We start from the raw sequence: 21,898 nt of genomic DNA, 5'->3' as shown, positions 1-21,898 counted from the left end.
CCATCTCTATGCATGGAGCATCAAGAATGGACATAACCCCAGATTTCCATCTAAAGAAAGCTCAAAATATTTTAATTCCGATTTTTTTCTTACTTTATTTTTTGTTGGTCAACTTAAATATTTTTTCAGTTGAGAACTGACTTTAAAAGAGCTTCAAGGTATGCAAGACAAAATATTATTTTTTTCAGTTAGAAGCTGCATTTAGAAAAAAAAAAACCACTATTTTTTCTTTCTAGATGCTTCTAGACTGTTTTACTACTCTTAAGTGTTTCTTGCCAGATAATTTAAATGCTTCCTGGACACCTTTCAGCTTGTTTCTTTCCTCTGACAGGCACTAAGGTATACACACAGACTACTGCGATTACAAATCACCTGTCTTGTAAGACAGGGCCATGTCTAATGAATATTGAATAAAAGATAAGGGAAAGTTTAAACTGCCTTCCTCCAGTTGGGTGGATGATGACTACGGGGAATAGGGATGGAGATGAGACACTGTATCTTACAATGAATGATGAACCTTGGACTCTGCATGGCTGCATTAGAAGGAATGTAAGGCTTTGTTATAGATGCAGTTGCTTGTAAAATGGCTTTTTAATGGCAGAGGCTGGCTTGTGCTAGCAGTCATACCTTGGGACCTAAGTGCTCCTGAATTACAGACACCTGTGATGCCAGCTCTTCCCACTCTCCTCCTCCACTGACACAAGCTAGTTAATGCTGGCTTTCAAAACACACAATAAGAAGATAACTTAACTTAAAAATGTGTTCTGCTTTTATTCAGAGCATTAGCATCTCTGAGCCACACTTGAATACTCACCTCCCTGCAATGCTCTTGCCACAGGAAGCCCTGCAGTGACCCCGCAGTCCCTGGAGTTCTGCACACCACACACCCCTCTCCCCTCCCTAAAGCATCCCATAGGGACACGGGACTGCTCAGACCTCAGAAGCAGCACTGTAATAGAGGTAGGATGTCTTCTAATAACCACTTTAATATCAGATCCTTTGTCCCTTGTAAATGAATTCAGTCATCAGCTGAGTTATTGATAAAAATCAAATATTATTTATGACATTGACCCAAAAGCAGTTTTTGCAGATAGCAGCCCTCATTTGAATCCTCCCATGCTTTTGAGACAATGGTGTATTACTGATACTAAATAGATACTAGGATCTGCAGTCTTGTAAAGTGCTCAGAAAATGGTGAGCAAAACAAACAGTACTGAACACCCTAGCAATTAATATACTGAAAACTTAATCTCTGCTTCCATTCTTGCTGTGAGCTGTTCAGTTCTCTTAAGTAAGCCAAATACCTTGAAGCTTTACTCTTCACAAGTCTTCCCCTTTCTTTTCTGTTCCTGACACTGCAACTTTTAAAGCAACTGTGAATGCACCTTGACCCATCCAACACAATCAGCTTTTCTTAGCATTCTTGCAAGTCATCCAAAATTAGAATGTAAAAATTAATTGAAAACCCACTACCAAAAAAAAAAAAAAGCATGTTCTCACAGTATTTTCCTTTTTACATTTTATTTTATAATGACAATATTATGTCAGTAATGAAAATGGACCATGGTGCATCTTTCATTTCAGTAACACAACGAAGCTGGTTCCAGTTGTAAAAATAAATAATAAATAAGAAAGCAGCTAAAATCTCCCTGTAAACCCAGTCAGGACCCACTGAAGCTCAGAGGTAGAACCAGAATGGGGAAAGTGGAAAAGGACTCAGAATAACATCCCAAACTGGTCCTCCATCCCTTGCTCTGCTCAAACAGCTGCGAAAAGCCCGAGTTATCCTGTGCTCCAGTGGAAGTTTGAAGGGGTGGGTGAAAGACGGTTCCCTTGGCAAGTAGTGAGCACCAGCAAGATAAGGACCACCAGGTTTGATCTTTAAAGATAAATTGAGGCACATGTGCAGCCCCAGGCTGTCTCAGTATGAAACTATGCTGGTAGCATGTTCCTCATGACCCAGCATGGGATACTGTGAGCTCCCCATCACCCACCCAAGTGCCTGCTGGCACCGTTGCTGGCAAATGGGATCAACAGCTTTCCAGAGCAGCTGCAGAACCCAGAAATCCCTGCTTAGAAGTGCTTTCTGAAAACCTCACCCCACAACTCTGAGCTGCTAAAATATCTTGCAGCATCCTGAGACACTAAATTCACAGCATGCATTGCTGTTTCACTTGGCTCCGTGGGTTTCTGGTAAAGTGCTGTGGCTGCAGAATAGTTTCAGTGGCCAAGGGAACACCAAGCTGAATTTTAAACCAGGGGGAAAATGTGTAAAAAAAACCACAAAGTTTTCAGTAGGATCACTCACCAAAGTGCCCATCGCTACTCTGTCTAGGACAAGTTTAGAGGAGAAAGGAAACGACACTGACTGCAAAGCATCCTTTTACTGCCATCAGTTGTCCTTCAAGCTCACAGGATACCTGCCACCTTAGACTCCTCTAGCAGCCTTGCTGGACTGCAACTCTGCTGTTCATGTCCCTGGTTCCACAGTCATGTTACATATCTGTCTGGTCATCAATCTTAAGTTATTATACAGAAGTAATGAGAGACATGCTAAGTACTACAATATTGAATATAATTTCATTTAGAAACTCCTCAGAGCAAGGGACATGTGTATGCTTTCAGCAGTGCTCTTCTAATAAATATATATATAATAATAATGATAAAATAAATAACAATAATAGTAGTAAAAACTTCTGCATGTGACCTAAGATTTGTGCGATCTAAAGGTCACATAGCTTAAGCAAAGGATTAAAACATCACCGCTAGGGATATGCTGTATGGAAGAAGGTGTAAAGCTTTGATGCAGAGCATGCATAGGAAATGGCAGAAGGATCCCAGGATCAGGAGAAGGGCTCCCTCCAGCTGAAAATGCCATGTAGTCTTTGGATTTTTATTCTGTCCATTCCCTCACAGGGTGGGCCCTGTGAGCAGGTCTGGGGTGGTTGTCCCAGGCACTGCAAGAACTGCAGGCTCCTGTGCTGGCCCTGCAGCCAGCAGCTGGTGCTGCAGATCAGAGTCAGGGTGCTGAGAAAAGGTGGGAGCTCGCTGGTTACAGATGCTACGGGGAATCCCATCTCCGTTTCCTGGGCTTGCAACTCAAATCTGATTTCTTTCTGTCCCTGTGGTGATGCCGGTCTCCAGCCATGCTGCAAGCAGAGACATCGGGTTCCCACACACTCTGCTGCTCCAGGGAGGGAGGAGCAATTTTCTCAGCAGCACAGTGGGAAGCAGGGAGCGCTTGAGGTCTTGGGGTTCCTGCTAAATTGACAGGACTTCAACCGAAACCCTGCTGCACAGACCTCAGCCCTCACAAACTGTCTCTCAGTCTCTGCCTGGTGCCCCAGCTTGTCCCCCCATGGCAAATTTGGGCATGGGTCAGGTATGTGACCGCTTGCTGATGCCACGGCTGGTGGCCTGCTTGGTCATGTCCTGGTAAGAGGCGGACTTCAGGAATCGGGGGTAGGAGTCCTTCTCCATCAAAGTGCGGGTCTTAGCCTGGGCTTCGTTAAAGCAAGCGGAGGTGGCACCTGAGAGGTTCTTGCGGGTGATCTCTCTGGTTTCATGGTCAATATTGACCTGCAAAGAAGCAGTGTCCACGAATATTAACTCAGTGTTAACTTCCCTCCCATGGGGGGACAAAAATTGTTTTCTCCATCCTCAGATGAGGGTGAAGGTGCTCACAAGCTTTTATATCCCTTCACATTGGTAGACTACATGATATTAAAAATGAAAGCTCTCATGAATGTAAGCAGATTCCCACTGAAAAGAGAGCACTTTAATAAAACCCACCAGGATATTTCATTCCTTTCCCACTCTATTTGATGCCACAGAGCAAAGGCAGGAAATGCTCTCACCTCCCTGGGTGCCTCATTTTGGACAAACTCCTCAAAGATCCTGTTGGCCTTGGAAGCCAGCTTGGTTTTCGATCGGGTCTTTTTGAAGTCCTCGCATGCCAGCCAGAAGTCAAGGTTCTCCTCACTGAACTCCGTCTTCAGGAAGGTGTGGAAGGCAGTCACTCCACCTGTGGAGGGACAGAAGAGCAGTTAATGGGGCAGCAGGGGGTAGGAAGAGGACAGCCAGACTCCACACTGCCTGTGAGCATCCCCCTGGGAGCTCAGACCTTGACATCGACAGATTTCTTCCTTTCCCTCCAGGCAAATTCCACCCTCCGAAATGCTGCTAATTGGCCTCTAGACTCCAATAAAATACTTTCCCACACACAAGTAATCCTCTGGTTTTATTTATCTGACCTTTCTGTAATGAGGCTTCAGAGTGTTTTCTTTACAGCTTCCGAAAAGAGCTAATTCTACCTATGGAGAAATCCACTGACGTATCAGCATGCCTGCACGAACTGAGCAGCAATGGCTTTATTTTTATTTCTCAGCTGAAATCTAGGGGGAACAAGATGCTGAGGAGTACGGCAGAGTAATTGCAGCAAGGATTTCAGAGCCAGGCTGGGGGGGAAGTGTTAAGTTACAAAGCTGGAGGTGCTTGTAAGCCATCACAGCACACGAGGAAAACTGGGGAAAAAACCCTGTGAAACCCCAAACTAGCACCGTGGAAGGTTTTTCTCTTGCTGTGGAATAGCTTTTAAGCTAGGTAACTTCTTTTGTATTAAAAGTTGGCACTTCTACCATTGTGTAGCTGCTGTACAGCCCAGTGTAAGGAAAGGATTACATGTGGGACTCAAAAAGAAGTCCCCTCTCTGGGTCTGGAGATACTGTCTGCATGGGGGAGAGGGAGACAGCACCTTACAGGAACCCTGTGTATCACCATGCTTATAGGAAATATTGGAGGGGAAAATGGCTACGTGTAACTCAGTAAAGCAGCTGAATTCCTTCTCCCTTTGGAAAAGCCATCCCCAGAGGCATAGGATGGACAGACAGACAGACAGAGGGCAGCAGTGTAGTTTTCTGAGGAACAAAAGCCTGTGGGGAGGTGGCTGCATTGCTGTGCAAAAGAGAACTCCGGAAAGCAGAGACATTTCCTTCTCCTAAGTGTGGAGAAAGGAACTATCAGGGCATGGTACAACATTTCCCCTGAAGGACTGCTGTACATGGGATGCCCACAATGATGCTCTTGTCCCGAGGCAGCAGCGAGGGGTTGCAAGACAGCACTTGTGCCCTCCCAAAAGCACCCAGTCAGAAGAAAAAGAGTCCAGCTTCACAAGCCAGGCACTGACCCCTATACATCAGCTCTGTCAGGGCAAGAAAGGGGCTTCTTTCTAAATCCTAAACTATCTTGTCTGAGGAAGAGACAAGATTTCCTCACACACTGGCTCCAGGCGTACAGCCACCCCATGGCTCACTAGGAACATATTTGTCCTATTCGCTCTCACCAAGAGAAGAACACAAGGTCCTACTTACTTTTACTCTTCAGGAGCTGGTCGAAGGACTCCCTCCATTCAAGTACTTCTTGTGAAGAATTTCTGAAAAAGACAAAATGATGTAAGGCTCACTGTGCCACCAACAACACATCTTCTGCCCCATGGTGAAGGATGAAAGCAGTTCAGTCAAGCAGCCCAGTCAATAGGAGACAGTGCAAGAAGGGAGGCAGCAGCACTCAGTAGGAAACCAAAGTGAGAATCCAGCATCCATTACCTGTGGGCTCGCTTTCCTTTCTCCCTTTCTTTTAACTTCCCTGATGGCTCACCAGACCTCAGCTCCATAGTGCAGCTTTGGCCAAGTATCTTCTCTAAAGGATATGCAGAAGAGCTCTTTTCTGCTGGCACAAACCCAGCAGAGCCTCCTCTGCAAGATGATACCCCGCCTTCAACAGCAATATTTAGTATTTTGTTTTTAATGCTGCCTTCATTCCTCTGGGGTCCCAGGCACTAGTATGAGATGCCAGAAAATGTGGGAGCCCTCTAGGTTTCTTGCCTATTGCTGAGGCCCTGCTCTCCTGTGCCTAATGCGGGAGCATCAGTTCCCCTGTCTGATTTTATAACCGGTGAAGCTCGGAAACGATCCGCCTTCCCTGCCTGCCAGGGTGGGACTGTGGGGAGGGCGAGCTGTGCTTTCTTCTCTCCGTTGCGCAGATGGGCTGGAGCATCCCTCAGGACAGCCTGGTCCGCAGGGACCTGTCGCAGGCTGAACCTAGGACACAGCACCGCTTGGCTTACCTCTGCCTGGAGCCCAGCTGTAGCTTGCTGGAGGCGTCAGTCCTGTGTCCCAGGTCTGGTTTATGAAGCAGGATCCCTAAGCGGGTCTTCAGGTCCTTGGCTCTGGAAGGAAGAGGAGAAGTAGGATTCTTGGACTACCCGACACTGCTGCCCAACCCCCGCTTTGCAGGGGCTGAACCCCACAAACCCAACACAGCTCAGAGGGGCAGCCCTCACTCCTTACTTTCAGCTGCTTTTTTGCCTTGTGATGTATGAAATAAAAGCTTCTCCCATTGCTTTTCTGCTCCCTGGCAACCACACTCAGCAGTGCATAAAGCCCAGGGGACTGTTTCCTCCTGCTCTCTTCTCAGGTAGTGTCGCATGCATTTATAAAGCACATTGAGCTTTTTCCTCTGGGACAGGAGCAGCTGCTGAGTAACCAGCTGGAGCCCCCCATCCTCCTGGAGCTAACCTGGCCCCTTTTCCCACCCCCCTCTCTGAGCAGTGCTATGCTGCTCTCAAAACACTGAGAAAACACAGTGATTGCTTTCTGCTCAGCAGAATAGGAGTATCTCCCTGCTGTAAGGCTGCTGCAGCAGGGTTGATGATCCCCTGCTTTATTTTTTTTTGGGGGGGGGCTGCATCACCAGGAGCTTGCTACCATGCCATGGGGATGTCTGTGCTCCCCAGTGTCACCATCCACCTACCCCATGCCTTTGAGACCCAGCGAGCCCAGTAGCAGCACGATGCTCCTGTGCCAGAGCTCCTTTGTAAGAGCCTGGGATGCTACTGCCTGCTACCGCAGCTCTGTGGTGGTGACACAGAAGCACCTCCCTACCGGGAGGTCTTTACAGCAATACAGTAGGAGCTGCTGCTAAATCGACTCCTCTCCCTTGGGTCCCTCCCCAGGCAGCGCATGGCCCCGCTGCTATTTGTGTGCTGCAGCTCATTCAGGCATCCCAAGGCGTTCGTACAAAAATAAGTGTTTAAATGTCAAGCCGGCAGCATGGGGCTTTGTAGCCATGTTTGGCAGGAGGAGCAACATGTCACTTAATGTTTCAACTGTGTTGACGAAAATAGTCCTGCTGCTGTCAACTTGAAGCAAGTTCTGCAGAAATCGAGCCAGAGAAACAACCCTCATGTGCGCCTGGACACAAACAGGGCAGCCCCATCCAGCCTCCTCTCCCTCTTCGTGTTTTACCTCTATATTCCCCTCCTGGGAAGCAGAACAGATACAGCCAAACCAAATCTATCAGGCCATCCTTCACTGTGTGTTTCCTTGCAGCCTGCACCCCAGTTTCTGCCAAAACGTCATGGCCACAGCAGCAGATGCTGGTCCAGCCACTTCTAAGTTAGATGCATCTTTTCCAGGTAACCCTCTGCATCCCAGAATTGCAGTGTGGCGAAGGCCCTTACCTTTCCAGGCAAGCGATGGGGAGCGCAGCTAACCCCTGGCACATGCTGAAAGCTGGGCACCCAGGCATCCAGCAACTCATCGGGTCCTTACGGCGGTGGCAGTGGTGTGCAACAGGCAGCTGTGGCACCACCTGCACCCACAGTCATGTGCTGTCGGCTGGAAAAGCGGCAATGAGCCGTGCTTTATATCAGGTTGGAGGTGGGAGAGCTGGGAGGGGGGCCCAGCATCGCTCCAGCCTCCAGCCAACCAAAACCTGCTATAGCAGAGCCCAGTGAAGATAACGGCTTAGGTAGGGTTCTTTTGTGCTGTTAAGGGAGGGGGAGTGGGAGGCCCAGGCTTGTCCTTGAGCATCACAGTCATAACTGCTTCCTCAATAACAGGAAAAAACAGGCTCGTTTCCACCGACGTGTGGAGCCTGCTGAGTAACTGCCAGCGGGTGAGTACGCAGATGGGGAGAGAGAGAGGGACAGGACAGACGCTGTAATTCACGCCAGTTCGTCAGCTCTGTTCTGTGGCACGAGGACGTCCGATCCTCCCAGCGCTGCAAGGGCTGGTGTGGTGGCATTGCAGCAGCATGCTTTTCCCCAGCTGGTGTAAGCAGGGGATGCTGGTCCCCATCAGAGTCAGGCTGCTTTACAGCATCCCGAGGGCATGTGCAAAGCCTGGTGGAAGGGTTTGCACTCCCCAGAGTAATGCAGTACACCTGCCATTGCACTGCAGATAGAGCACAAGGGTGCAGTGTTTCCCCGTCCCCCCAGATTACACTGCTGGTCCACAGCTAGAATACATAAGGACTGATGTCTGATCCCATGTACTGGCAGAAGTTGCACTTCATCACAAACTGTCTGCTTGCTCTGTGGTGGGAAGAAACAAGGGGAGAGGATGCACATTAAAGACAGTTTGAGTCAAGCATGGGAAAGCATCTGATAAAGGTGGATCCTAATGAGAACTAAGGATGGAAAAAAGAGGCTAAAAGCAAGGGAGAGATAAAAATTGGAAGGGAAAGACTGAAATGGCAAAACAGAAGGATGAAGAGAAAGAGTTAAGCCAGTGTGAGACACTGCACACCAACGAACAGCAAGGTGTGGTGCAACAGGCAGAGAGCTCCATGACAGCCAAGAAGTCCCCCATGCCAACATCAGGCTTGCAGAATGGACATCACTTGGTCTAACATGGGTTTTGGAAGTGCTTGGCCGCGTAAGACTGGTGGTGTATCCCAGCTCACGGCCATGCTGCGAACACTGGTGTCACAGCGGCAGTGCCATGCTGACATGGGCACAGACTCCTGGTATCCACAGGAAAGGTTCACACTCAGCTATTTTGGCACTGCCCATACACACGTACCCTTTGCACTCACCTCCCAGCTGTAGCGTTCGGCTACCTGGGGTGGTAACATTCCTTCTCCTCCACCACTTGAATCTCCACCGCCCACCCATTCTGCACAGAAGCAGTGCTCAGTGATGCCCTAGTTGTTTTGTCTCATCATTTTGGGGCATGCCTGGAGTTAAGCAGGACTCCATGTGTGTCCTTTTTGCCTTTAAAATCGTGCTCACACACTGAAGCCCATTCTCCCATGTGTAGACAGCAAAGTCACAGGATGCTGTGGTGATTCTCCCCAATGTCTGAGGCATCCCCCAAGAAAGTTCTGCTGAGACGAAAACCTTCAGGAGGCTGGGCACATGTTACAGATACACAGGACAGACAACTTCTAGCAGCTGGGATGGCAGCAACAGCTGTAGCCAATGAAAGAAGAGCATGGGTGATGTGAGCCAGAGTGGAGAAACTCTGCACACCTCTGCCTCGGCATTAAAGTCTGCTGAAGCCTCCATTTCAGATCCTGTCTCCCCACTGCTTTATCCCATATAAATAAAGTGTGTTGGGCAAGCGCATATATGATTTTACCTTGTCCCATCTGCAACAGCTTTTGAAGCACATGGCTCAGGTGAAGCAATACTGCTGGTAAGGCAGAAGTGAGGAAAAGTCTGTGGTGCAAGCTTGGTCCCTGCAACCTCCCATTTTATAGACATCCCTGTAAAACCTCAGTGAGAGGGAAAGAGTCAAAGGCTGTATCTTCTCTGTGTCAAAGGCACTGCATTTACTCAGCCAGAGATACACAAACTCGTAGGAAAAGAGGGAGTCCCACACTTAGGTGTTTGGACTGGTGTGTGGCTCTGGGACATTGGTCTGACTCTCAGTGCCAGTACCATGCGTACGGGTCTGAGCCTAGGTGCAGGAATGAGATCATGATTTGGTGACCTTATTAGTGTCTATAAATATATAAAGGGGGAGTGTCACGAGGATGGAGCCAGGCTCTACTCAGTGGCAAACAATGATAGGACAAGGGGTAATGGGTGCAAACTGGAACACAAGAGGTTCCACTTAAACTTGAGAAGAAACTTCTTCTCAGTGAGGGTGACAGAACACTGGAACAGGCTGCCCAGGGAGGTTGTGGAGTCTCCTTCCCTGGAGACATTCAAAACCCGCCTGGACACATTCCTGTGTAACATTATCTAGGTGTTCCTGCTCCGGCAGGGGGATTGGACTAGATGATCTTTTGAGGTCCCTTCCAATCTCTAGCATACTGTGATACTGTGATGAACAGCCTGTTCAGCAATATTCTCTATGCCAAGGCTAGGACAGACCCTGTGACAGCTCTCCTACAGGCACCAGCTCCCTGCACAACCCACTGCCTGGCAGCTCTGCTCTCTTGGGGCAGGTTGTTTAACTTTCCTCTTTGATAGGGTGGAAGATAAGCATCTTGCCAGCACGAGATGCAGTAGGTACAACGTTTTGTAGCATAGAGCTCTTCAGTAGGGTTATGCAATAGCCTCCGAGCCCAAGAATGTATGTGTACTCAGATGTCTTTATGCCACTCTGTATCTAATTTAATTATGTGCTTCCTGTCTTATTTAGCTTAGCAGCCTCCTGCAGCCCCAGCTCCGTTGCCTGTATTATCAGTCCTTGTTTTGGAACATGAAACCTCATCAGTGTCACAGCGCCTGAGGCACGGCTCCTTCATGCTGCAGCTGTGCCAGCATGAAGCCCACCTCCCATCCATGGGGACCAGTCCTCTCAGAGCTTCATTTCCACCAGGGAAACTGGGCAGGTATGCCAGTGTTTGCCAAGGTACAGCTATGGCTTCCCCATCAGAAGCAAAACACAAAACCTCTCAGCATCAGGTATTGCTGCTGTTGTTTCTGGGTGAGTGGGCAACCTTGAAAAATAGGAAAATAAAATTTTCAGCCCCAAAAACTAAACAAATGAGGCAGGTAGCAGGGAAAAAAGGAGTGACTGGTGACAGAGTGAAAAGCGCCCTTGCAGATGTGCCCCAGTGCACAGCCAAGCATTGAGAGGAGTTTCTAGTACCAGGTATGTTTGTATTTTTACATGGTTTGAGTGGAATAAGAAGGGGAAGATACAGCAATGGATGGGAAGAGAAGGGGGTGGGGAGCTAGGCCAAACGATGATGCTGTCATCTTGCTGCATCATAGATGTGGGCCAGGCAAGCTCACTGTGGAGCCTGACACCTGATTTATCCTAAACTGATGGGAAACCTCATGGGTAAAACCTGAAGACAGCATCGTATGTTCCCTATATTGCTTCAGTGGAGAATGCCAGGAGCTGACAAGTCCCCTGGGGCTGTCTGCAGGAAATCAGGGAGATGCTGAATGTGAAGGAGTAGAAAAGAGAGATCTAAAGGCTCTGCTCATGCAGCAGTCTGTTGTTAAGCTCTGGTTGTGTAAGGAGAGGTGTAGGCAAAAGAGATGGGGAAAGGGGTGTTGGCAAGGGATTACTCGTGATGAGAGGTTGTTGCTGTGCAGGCAGGACTGCAGCATTGCTTGGAAGCTGGCAAAGGTGCCCGAGAGTAGTGGGGAAACTGCTGAGACTATGACAGCAGCAGAGTGCTTGCAGGGGTTCCCCAGGGAGCCACACTGCAGCTGGGTCTTGGCTACAGACACAGCTTGTGAGACAGGGACAGTCAGGGGCTGCTGTGGGATGCCATGTCCATGTGGTTGCAGGTGAGCGTTGCTCCATCTGTGTCTCCCCACCCTGGATAACCCCCTGTGCATTGCAGGACAGGCAGCAGCGCTTGTTGCTCGGCAGCTCCTGTGCAACAACAAGCCCTCACCCTACCCCATGGGGCTTTTAATTGATTCCCAACAAAAGCGCACGCTGTGTTCACATGAAGCATGACAGGAAATAACTGCTCTGGAAATCTGTAGCAGTGCGGAAAGAGATTACTGAAATAAAAAAAAAATTAGAATTACAAATGAGCTTTTCAAGGGGCAGCTGTTATCCACTCTGCTCACATGCTCACTTTGCACAGCACCAGAGCACATCTGCGTAGGGAGAGGTATCTGACAGCAGGTATTTTTAATCTTCTTTTTCTGTTCCCAGCACCTGCTCTTTAAAGCAACTGAACAGCAAAAAACAACAAAAAAAACTACCCAAAAAAAACCCAAAAGCAAACAACAAAGGCAATAGCTAAATATATCCTAACTAAGAGGAGAGACAGAGCAGCACTAATGGCAGATCCTTCCCTGGATGCATGCAAATTGCTTTGGCTCAGGGACAGGCTTAGAGGGAAGAAGCAGCAGATGAAAAGGAAAAGCAATAAAAGAAAGGAAGGGAATTAGGGCAAAAAGAAGGGGGGTAGAAAGAAGACAAAGGTACTGATAAATTCCACTGCACCAATTTCCAGAGAAAAACAAGCAAATTTGAATTTTTGCTATTAAATGCAACCCTGTGCAGATCATGCAGCAAACACTCACCTTTTGGCAGGGACAGTGGGCTGTGCACCAGATGAGGAGTGCTGTTGTTGTACCCAGGGCCAGGAAAGATCCACATTACTGCTTGCCCTCACTTACCAGACCTGCTCAGAAGATGCTCTGTGTGGCCTCAACCCTCCCCCACTGAAGCCCTCTCTCCAGCTGGGCAGCAGCCTCCATAGAGTTTTTGCAGCCGCACTCTACAGCAACTCTCCCTCTACACAATTTTCTAATACACAAACAACCTCCCCAGCTGTCCTCACTCCAATCTCTGCCCCTGCTAACACCTCCCCTTCCTCCTCTAGCACCCAAGATTGCTCTCAGCTGCTGCCTACCCCTTCCCCAGAAAGCCCAGGCTCCTCCAGACTCCCTAAATTGGCCCTTGGGACTGACTGAGTTGCTCTGACTTCTGCAGCTCATGTATGCCCTGGTCCCCATCTGCGCTCTCACTGCTTGCTGAGCTGGCCCTTGCCTTTCCCATTCATTATTTGTTTGCCCCCATCCCACTGCCAGCCCTCACTGTGGGCTTTACTGCTGACTCACAGGCCTGAAGTCTGTTCATATTTGTCTTCCTTGTAGTCTCCTAAATCCTACTGACAATAGTTTGGACTTATCTCCCCAAATCATATGTCTAGGGAGACGTAAATTGCTTCAACAGAGAATGCTGACTGCTTAGAGTTAACACATCCCTTCACTACCTCATCCAGCATGTCTGCACAGGTGAAACCAGCACACAGAAAGATGAGGGCAGGGTCCAACGAGACACAAGGTTCTCCCACCCTTTTCCTCCTCAACAATTCTGCTAGGAGACAGCTCTCCATCCCTAGGCTTGCAGTTCCCACTTTCCTCTTCACACAGGAAAACGTGCTCAGACACTGAGGCAGAGAGCAAGTAGTCTCAGGCTGTTTATTACGTCCTCGTGGTCTCTATACAGTACAGATGAATAACACTTTATAATGCGGTGACAAGACTCAGTGGAGATATCATGGCCAGTTGGACATCTGGTATGGCTGAGGAGCTTCTCTAGCCTTGTAGGTGAAGGTGAGCCTAGAAATGAGCAGCTAATGCAGAGGGAAGGTCAAACTGAACCCAAGTCATTGCCTTTTCCCTGAATAGGAAGGAATCAGATTAAACAGCCCATATGTCCTGCTCACACAGCTCCTGCTGTTATCTACCAATACCAGGAGCACTCAGACACTTTGGAGGCAATTACAGCATCAGGACCTAATTAAAATTAAAATGTGGCTTAGAGGTCTTAAAAAAGCTGATCTTTGTACTCAGGTACCTGGTGGCTCTCTTCTGAGTTTACTCTATGGAGTAATGCCTTCCTAAATCTCTTTTGAACCACCCACAAGCATGTTTCCCAAGAAAAAATAACATCTTTATTGTCTTAGACACCCTTATTTGGTGCCGTTGGGTTTGGAGTCTGGTCCTCAGGGCCCCTTCTGGCTGATGGGACGCTGCCAGCCCACCAAAGATGGAGGTGCCTGAGAGCTTAAAGAAAAATCTGAACTGTGCATGTCTGATTTGGGTTGCTTGTAGAAGAAATGGGAGAGAGGTTATAGGAAGACAAGCTACTTCAATCATGGGTTTTGAGGAAGGGGGATCTACCCAAGGGTGTGCTTGTATCCTGATCTCTTCATTACAGAGGTCTGCGTAAATAAACATGACACAAGATGCCTCCTTCCCCTTGCTGTTTTTTAGCTGGTGACTGCAGGCATTGATAGAGCAATGTGAAGACATTTATCTTAGGATAACACCATTATCTATGCTGTAAATGCAAAGATGAGCCGCCCTCATCTGTCATGTTTTACACCTAGCCTGGGGCACGTAGCACATGATGCAAACTATGAGTTGTGAGGCTACTGGAGACAAAACAGTTCACATTGGACTTGGTCCCCATACCTTTCTGATATGCCAGGTCCCTCCAGAAGCAGGCACTGCCTTTTCTGTACCTTTTTACCAGAAATATTTATTTTTTTTTCCAATAATGAGCTCATCCCCTTTTGCTATGCCCTCAGTTCCCTGAAATCCAGTTGAGTTTACTGCAGTGTCAAATTAGAGATACATCCCTCCAGTAAAACCAAGAGGAGGCACAGAGCAGAACAACTGACTTTACTAAGTAAATGCAACACACACCCCTTTATTTACACTCTTTTTTATGTCAGAAAGCCAAGAGGAAGCACAGCATTGACCTTGTTGAAGCAGCTGCTGCCTCTGCGCACCCCAGCTGCTGTTTCAACTAGTCAGCCCTTTCCACAAGTGCAGCACATGGAGCATAGATGGAAAAGACACCATTCCAGGGACAAGCCAAGCCTCTGCAAAGCCCAAGGGGTGTGTGGTAGAGAAAAGCATTCTGGTCTAGCAGCAAAATGTACTTTAATTCCAGTTCTGTGATATAATGCTTTGATGCCAGAGAAAACAGTATCAAGGAAGAAGACAGCAGCCCCAGGAATGAAAGATAATGTAGAAATTGTGTGAAGCAATTTCTTCTTATATAATGGGAAAGGAATAGTTATTAGGAACTTCATAGTGACAGTAGGAGGTATGTAGGAGAGAGATGGCAAGATCAGAGACAAGTGTCTTGGGAAGTAAAAGGTAAAGGAGAGTGGAGGGATAGATGGGGATGGAGGGTATGCAAACAGGGAGGCATGGGATGAGGTTATGTGAGACTCAAGCTCAGATGAATGGAGGCAAACAGTGCTGGTGGAAGATTTGCATGGACAGGAGTGCTTCAGGGAGTAAACTCTAAGAAGGAGGAAGAAGGAAGACCGTGTAGACAGGACTGAGAGGGAGAGAAGAGTTTGGAAGGAGAAGCAAGAGGCCCCCAGGGAAGGGAAAGCTTGCACTAGCGGGTGAGAGGCACTCCAGGGCTGGCATGAGGTATGGTTTGCTATTGCTCTGAATGCTGTAAACATTTTGGTTTTGTGTCTATCAGTGAACATTCAGTTCAGTTTGATACATGTGCTCTTATGGGTAACTGGAAGCCTAACAGAGTTTTACATCTCTTACTACTAGTCAAACTTACACACAAGGCAAACACAACACTGGGCTAAAAATCTTCTTTTACGTTATTTATGCCTAATTCTCCTATTTTAACATGCACATCTATGTCTTGGAAAAGTTTCTCTAGTAGGAGACACTAAATAACATACACTTGAAGTCACATGCACTCTCACCCACCCACACCTGCAGACACACATACCTGTTTCCACCTCCTGCTTAGACTAGCAGGACTTTGCCCTTCACATCTTCCCAGCATGGAGGGCAAGAACCCACTGGTACATTAACAAGTCCAGTAAAAGCGATGGAAATCGTCCCAGACCTGGCTGATGGACCAAAGTAGGAGAAAGTCAAAGCAGACTGGAGTTCTGCATCTGCTTCTGGAGTTAAGAACACCTGAAGCTTATAGACAATCTCTAAACACTTCTTCCATTTTGCTGTCAAAGGACTTGGGAGCTGACTGGATACGTGCCAGCAAACATACAGAATAAAAAGAGCTGAGCGAAACAATTATTTTTCCTCTCTTCGTGTGATGGCATACACTGACATTACTTGAAACTGGAAGAAAATGTTGGAGGTGTGTGCTTGTGGAGAGGGGAAATAGGGTTTGTAAGTCATGAATATCCCGTTCACATAAGTAAGAGATGAATCAAAGATAGGATATTTGTCCTTGAAGGGGATTAGTCATCACTCAGTGCTTTCTGAAGCTTTGGCTCAGTCATTATTTCCTTAATTTCCCCTGGTTTAAGGGGAAGAGCTATAGCTGCCTATTTTAATTCACTTCAGACTGACATTCGGTATGAAAGAAGCAGCTGGTGCCAATTTCTTGGTATAAAAAAAAAACCACCAAACAAACAAACTTTAAATAACTAGTCTGTTTTCCTTCAAGAAATACAAACTGTAAGAGAAGCAACAAAAATAACCGTGATAAACTCACGTGCATCAGACAATCCGTTTGGTCTACTCTATGCTTATAGGAAATTTGCCATGGATGATATTATCTGGCACCAATTTAATGGGAAAAACACTTCTCCTATCAGCCAGCATGACAGAGCTCCTGTCTCTCAGCAACTGTGTCTCTGAATAAACCTGCTCAAAGCTATTCCCCCGGCGACCCAAACTCGCCGGATTTCTGCTCGGCTAACCGTAAGACGGGCTCACTGGGCACCCGGGGCCGCATCTGCAACAGCACAGCCTGTCTCTGTCCAAGGGGGGCTGCAGCGTGAGCGTGGGGGTGGCCCCCCCAGGTTGTCCTTGCCAAGGAGAAACATGACTGCTACTGCTGAACCCAGGACAGATGGGGAGAGAGGGGAGCTTGGTTTTTATAGGATGTCGGTTACTTTAAAGTTTTTTCACAAGTTCAGTCATGAACTGAAAGAATGACAACACCAACACTAGAGGAGCTTGCTGAGAAATGTTACCTCCTGGGCTTCTGAAGTCACACTCTGAACAGGACCAGCCTTTGTAGCCATCAGGGAAGCCTCACTTCTGAGTTTCTGTTCCTCATTCCTTGACACAAATATCTTATTTCTGCTGTTTCCTCATTGCCTTCTTTTTCTGTGACCCTCACCATCATGGGTGGCTGCAGGCCACGTTGCTGAAAAACCTTGTCTGGGATGAGTCAGCTGGCACTAGAGGTCAGCATCGTCAAAGCCCACCCAGAAGACGTATCAGTGGCTTTAAGAATACCATAAAGCACTTTACATGATGTTTCTGCCTTCTCTTTAAAAGCAATGACTTGCATAAGCCTGCTGCAGCTGTCCCCCACATCCAGGGCAGCACTGAAATGGTTTTTGCATGTGCAATCAAGAGGAGGCTGAAATGGAGGAAGGCAGGGCCTTTCCTTCATCCCTTGCAACACAACTTGTTTGACACCACAGCACTGGGAAGCTGAGCTGCTGTGTTGCAGTGGTTGGATCACCAGTCACTGTGCCATTTTGTGGTCACACTGACACTGGTTACAACTGGTACCACGAGCTATCTCAGGGGGAACTATTTCAGCCAAAGCAACCTGTACCCAAGAGATCCCAGTCCAGCCTGTTTTATACAGGTGTAGTAGACACAGTGTTCCTTGGCGAGTTCTTCTAGCTCCTCCTCACATTCAGTGGCTTTGCATCCTCTCTTGCATGTCAAGCATTGTTTCACCGCAATGTGGGGTGGTTTGCCCACCTCTTTCCCTTTCACCTATAACAGGAGGTAATATGTATAAATGATGTGACTCTGTTCCACTTCCTGTAGTCCAGGTATCATCAGCGACAGCCACTGGATGCTTGCCTCTATATCCTTTGCTTCTGCCTTTGACTTCTTCCAAAGCATTGCACAGGTTTCCCCAGACACCTGTACCACTAGACCTTCTTTGCAAGGTACCTTGCTTGACATAAAGCTATGGGCCTGTGAACAGGTGGCCAGTTGAGTTGCTGCATAATGTAGACCCCTTGAATGAATCATGGCAAATCTGGGGCATTTTCCAGACCTTGCTCATTGCTTGCACTTTCAAATAAGCAGCAAAGAAGTTTGCATGGAGCCGCCACAGTGAAATTGGAAAAGTAATGTCCAGATCTGGAGCTCTGTCTCTCTGAACACATGGCATTATGGACCTCACGTACCTCAGCAATTTCAGGAGTTGTGCCATTAAGCCTGAGCATGGCTACAGAATGCTACATCTCTCAACATGCTTCAGACCCTGCTTCTCAGGTTACCTTGCAGGGGCAGAGGACAGCCAGGAACACTGGTTCAGGACGCCAGAGCATGCTGTTCTTTCTGGCCAGTCCTTGGAAAAAGGTAACTGGAGATGGTATTTGCCTACCAAAGAACTGGAGAATTCTAGAGATGACCAAGCAGGTACTGAAAAGCAGGTTTCCCTACTGATATAAATCTTGCACTTGCACTGAATTTAGACTTTAGTGTCATAGCGACCACAGGAATGCACCTCCAAAATAAACAAGTATGTTTACCACCTCTATCTTGCTTCTAAACTTATTTGTCCTAATGTCCTGCTCAGCATCCTTACAGAAAGCCTCAAAACCCGTTTCCTACCTAAAGCAGGCTTTACTATCCAAGCAGGTTTTTGTATCTCATTCCATACACATTATGCTTAACTTCAGAATTCACTCTACCTTGTTTACACCACATTACACTAAGTATCACCAGCTTTCTGATGTATCCAACCTACCCACCACCCTCAACTAGAGCAGAGGTTTATAGCCTCTGATCTGTGGATGCTTGAGAGAAGGAAAAGATCCAAGGGGTCACTCTCCAGGCCTTCATAAAACTAAGTAAATAAACCTCTGGTCTGTAGGCTCAAATGCACGGACAGGCTGTCTGCTTCTCCACTAGAAAATATTGCAAGAATCTGGCAGCTGATAAGCTAGAACAGCAATGCCGAAGAAATGGGGCCTTCAGATGGTATTATTGCACAGCACAGAGGAGGTGCTTGCTACACAACTGACATCTGCACAGAGCCTTCTCCCACAGCTGCCTATCCAAGCTATGGGAGAAGGGCCATAGAACACTTCACACATCACTTCACAAGCAGACACTCATCCTGCTCACTGCATGTTTCCCTGTGTCCTGTTTTTAAGCAAGCATCATGCAGAAAAGTCTCTGTTTTAGCAGATCTTTACATGGTATTGAACCCGCAGTGGAAAATTCGTAGGTAACAACTACAGTCAATAATCAGCAAATGACAAAAATGTAATTGTGATTTTTCATGTTATCTCTCCCTGCTATGCAGATGTAGTATCTCCCTACAGATACTACATGAACAATGCTATCTACCATAGAAGACAGGTCTTGTGCTCTTTGCACATCTCAGCATGGGGCAGATGGGACATTCCTTCTCTCAACTCTTTCCTAATGGTAGGTCATTCTTGAGAAGCCACCAAGCCTGTTAAAGTAATGGTGGCTAGGAACCTCTTTGTCTTAGGTTTTGGGGCAGTGCCTAGCACAATAGAGCCTGAATGATGACAGGGGTCCTGAGGCTGAACTACAGCACAAATAAATGCTATTAATGAAAAACAAGCATTTTCCCTAGAAGGCTTGCCTGACCAGGTCTAGTGAGAGCTTTTGGGATTACATTCCTCATGAGAAAAATTTAGCTTCTTGACAGTCGTAAGGAAAATAACTCTTAATCTCCATCCCTGGGAGATAAGGGGCTGTGACAGGGTAGCAGCTGGTGTTACAAGGTGTGCAATCAAAATGGGAAGGTGAGCTGAGTTCATTGATGGTTTCCACTCTGGGAAGCAGCATGAATCATGTGCCTTTGCCTTCTCTCCCCCTCCTCATGGTCCCTGGATCCAGACGCCAGCAGCCAGTGTGGGAGACAATGTTCAGACTGGACTTGGCTTCACACATTTCACAACTGCCCTTAGGGCCCTTCCAAACACAGGGGAGAGGTGAGAGCCAGGGAGAGGTCTGGAAGGATGGAAAGGTGCAATGGCATTATTTACACACAAACCAGCATAGTAATTTCAAAGGAAACTTCCCTTCCCAACAGATGACCCCATGACTAGAAAGGATTATGGGTTTGTGCTAGAGGGGCAACAACTGCAAGGTGCTACCACTAACCAAAAAACAAAGCACAGAAAGAGTCCTAATACCACATCTGGATCACACTCTGGAACCTCTTCTTCCCTTTCTCCCTCTTTTCTCATTCCCACTGTTTTTAACACCAAGAAAGTTTCACATTTAGACATGGTTTCTCGCTGTTGTGGGAAGCACATGGTTTCTCAGGGCCCCATCGCTGCTTTAACTGAGCCTCCTCTGGGTTTGAGACAGCAGGTCTGTGTAAATTTTGGACCTCAGGAACCTGGGGTAAGAGTCTTTCTCCATCAGGCTGTGCACCTTCCCCTGGGCTTGGTCAAAGCAAGAGAGGGAGGGCTCCTGCATATTTCTTCTTGTCAGCTCCCGTGTCTGGAAGTCTATGTTCACCTGGGAAAAGCAGCAGAAGAGAGTTTGGTTCCGAGTGACCAGTTTGCCTCCTTCAAATGGCACATTTGTCTCATCTATAGCTGTAAAAGCAGCAACAGAACTAATGTCCTGCTCTCATCCATGCCTAAACAGCCCCTCGAACTCTGAGGGGTTTAGCAGTCCAACATATATAAATCCTGCCCCAAATTTGGAAAAGCTGAATGAGATTTATAGTGACCTGAGCACTTCTGAAATCAAATTCCTTTTATTCAGGCTCTTCAGCACAGGTTTATGTAGCACATCTTCTAAGAAATGCTGAGTCAGCCTAACCTCTCTCCTGTTGATCAAGATTTCTCTGGTCCCTTTATTCTTCACTACAGCCCAATATAAGGGTGACTGAATTTTTAGCTGGGTTTATACTATTACTACATTCTTACTAAATGTTTTTAAACTGTACTGTTATGGATTGTTTGATTTTTCCCTTAACAGCTTCATGTTACAGTATCTCAAGTGAGGACTTGGTAAAATAAACCGCGCTCACATTATGACTGCCGTTTGTTTGCAAAGCCAACAATGTGAGTTTTCCTGTTTTCTTTCCCTATTGAAGCAGTCAGCATTTGTTATGGTTACGGTTTAAAACCTGGGTGAAAATATGTTATTTATTGTTATTAACCCAGTGTCCAGTCTTCAAGGTGTCTAAAAAGTAAAGCTGTCTGCCTTAGCTCAGATCACAGCTATATAGATTAACTCTCTGTATCACTTAAGGGTCATTTCACATTCCAGCATGCCAAAATAATGAAAACAGGACCAAATTTTAGGAAAGACCGCATCCAACCTGCACTCACATTTCTAATCCAGATTCAGCCCTGCAATCCTGAAAATCTCACCCAGCTTCAGGAATAACAGCAGGAAGATGCTCACTGAGGGTGATGGGGATTGAATCGTGTCCCTAGACGCCCACATCCCCTTGCTGTGGGTGCTTCCTCATGGCCTCGCAATAGCCTTTCTAGTTCAAAGATGGAGTAAAGAGAGTCCTTATGGGGGAATCCCCTCACAGGCATGTGTATTGTGACAAGCACCCATGCAGTCTACCAGAGGACCACCGTGAGAGAGCAGGTGCAGTAATCACCCTCCTGGTTGTGTTGTGAATACAATAACACAGCCCAACATCAGGATGCAGGATCTGACAGTCACATAGCCTGAAAGAGGACTTAACTCCAAGCTTCGGGCTATGACTGCACTTTTTGTTCAGCTCTGAGTTATTGATCGCATCTTTTAGGAGGTCTAATTGAGTTGGGAGTTAGTCAGCAGATAAGTACCCTTCCCCAGAGAGTCAACAAGTTAGTCATTTGTGGGATGCTTCTCTGCAAAATGTCCTGCAAGAAATGAGCCTAATAGCCTGCTCAGGGATTGATAGTAAATGAGAGGAGCAAGGTCAAATACTCCTAGGAAGCTCATAGAGGTTACGAAATGTAGGTTGCAGTTGCCAGTGAACTCACTGGCTGTGACTAATTTAGCATCATCCAAGTGGCTGCCCTCACCATGGGATGAGTCACCGTGAGCAGAGGCAGTTATAGCAGAAGGATGGCATTCCCATCCTTCTTATCCTTTCCTCACCATCACCTCTGGGAGGAGAGGGAGAGCTCCCCGGCACCCTGCAAGTCCCTGTTGGGGGAAGTGAACCTGCTTCTCGTGCCA

At 47.2% G+C, this 21,898-nt stretch overlaps 2 protein-coding genes across 20 annotated transcripts in view; both read right to left on the bottom strand.

Annotated features, from left to right (window-relative positions):
• Nucleotides 1-1,504: 1,504 nt before the first annotated feature.
• On the bottom strand, nt 1,505-12,556 carry LOC134155296 (regulator of G-protein signaling 16-like). Of its 4 annotated transcripts, XM_062602339.1 has the most exons (6): nt 12,293-12,556; nt 7,520-8,374; nt 6,125-6,226; nt 5,370-5,431; nt 3,858-4,024; nt 1,505-3,579 (listed from the first exon to the last, which is right to left on the bottom strand). In XM_062602339.1, exons 2-6 carry the CDS (start codon nt 7,597-7,599, stop codon nt 3,379-3,381), a joined length of 612 nt encoding a protein of 203 aa, XP_062458323.1. In that variant the 5' UTR covers nt 7,600-8,374; nt 12,293-12,556; the 3' UTR covers nt 1,505-3,378. The 4 variants fall into 4 exon arrangements, with proteins under 4 accessions (XP_062458323.1, XP_062458324.1, XP_062458325.1 ...); XM_062602340.1 differs by lacking the exon at nt 12,293-12,556 and having other exon boundaries at nt 7,520-8,854; XM_062602341.1 differs by lacking the exons at nt 7,520-8,374; nt 12,293-12,556 and adding an exon at nt 6,811-7,484.
• A 6,338-nt stretch (nt 12,557-18,894) lies between these two features.
• LOC134155273 (regulator of G-protein signaling 8) overlaps nt 18,895-21,898 on the bottom strand; it is a 38,524-nt gene continuing 35,520 nt past the window's right edge. For all 16 annotated transcript variants that reach the window (XM_062602256.1, XM_062602253.1, XM_062602258.1 and 13 more), the window contains one exon: nt 18,895-20,221. In XM_062602256.1, coding sequence (XP_062458240.1) covers nt 20,039-20,221 — 183 coding nt within the window. In that variant the 3' untranslated portion in view covers nt 18,895-20,038. The remainder of the gene's footprint in view (nt 20,222-21,898) is intronic.

Source organism: Pezoporus occidentalis, unplaced genomic scaffold, assembly GCF_034315485.1.
Source record: "Pezoporus occidentalis ecotype Australia unplaced genomic scaffold, CSIRO_AGI_Poc_V1 ctg76, whole genome shotgun sequence".
In the NCBI taxonomy this organism is placed as follows: Eukaryota; Metazoa; Chordata; class Aves; order Psittaciformes; family Psittacidae; genus Pezoporus; species Pezoporus occidentalis.
The sequence above is the reverse complement of the archived record's forward strand: the minus strand, read 5'-3'. Positions and strand labels throughout refer to the sequence as shown.

Excerpts from the sequence above, each read along its gene's own strand:
- LOC134155296 (XM_062602339.1), bottom strand. The coding sequence starts at position 7,599 with ATGAGTTGCTGGATGCCTGGGTGCCCAGCTTTCAGCATGTGCCAGGGG. Across the intron at positions 6,227-7,519 it reads CCCATCGCTTGCCTGGAAAG|AGCCAAGGACCTGAAGACCC; the intron begins GTAAGGGCCTTC and ends TCTTCCTTCCAG. Across the intron at positions 3,580-3,857 it reads AAAATGAGGCACCCAGGGAG|GTCAATATTGACCATGAAAC; the intron begins GTGAGAGCATTT and ends GCTTCTTTGCAG.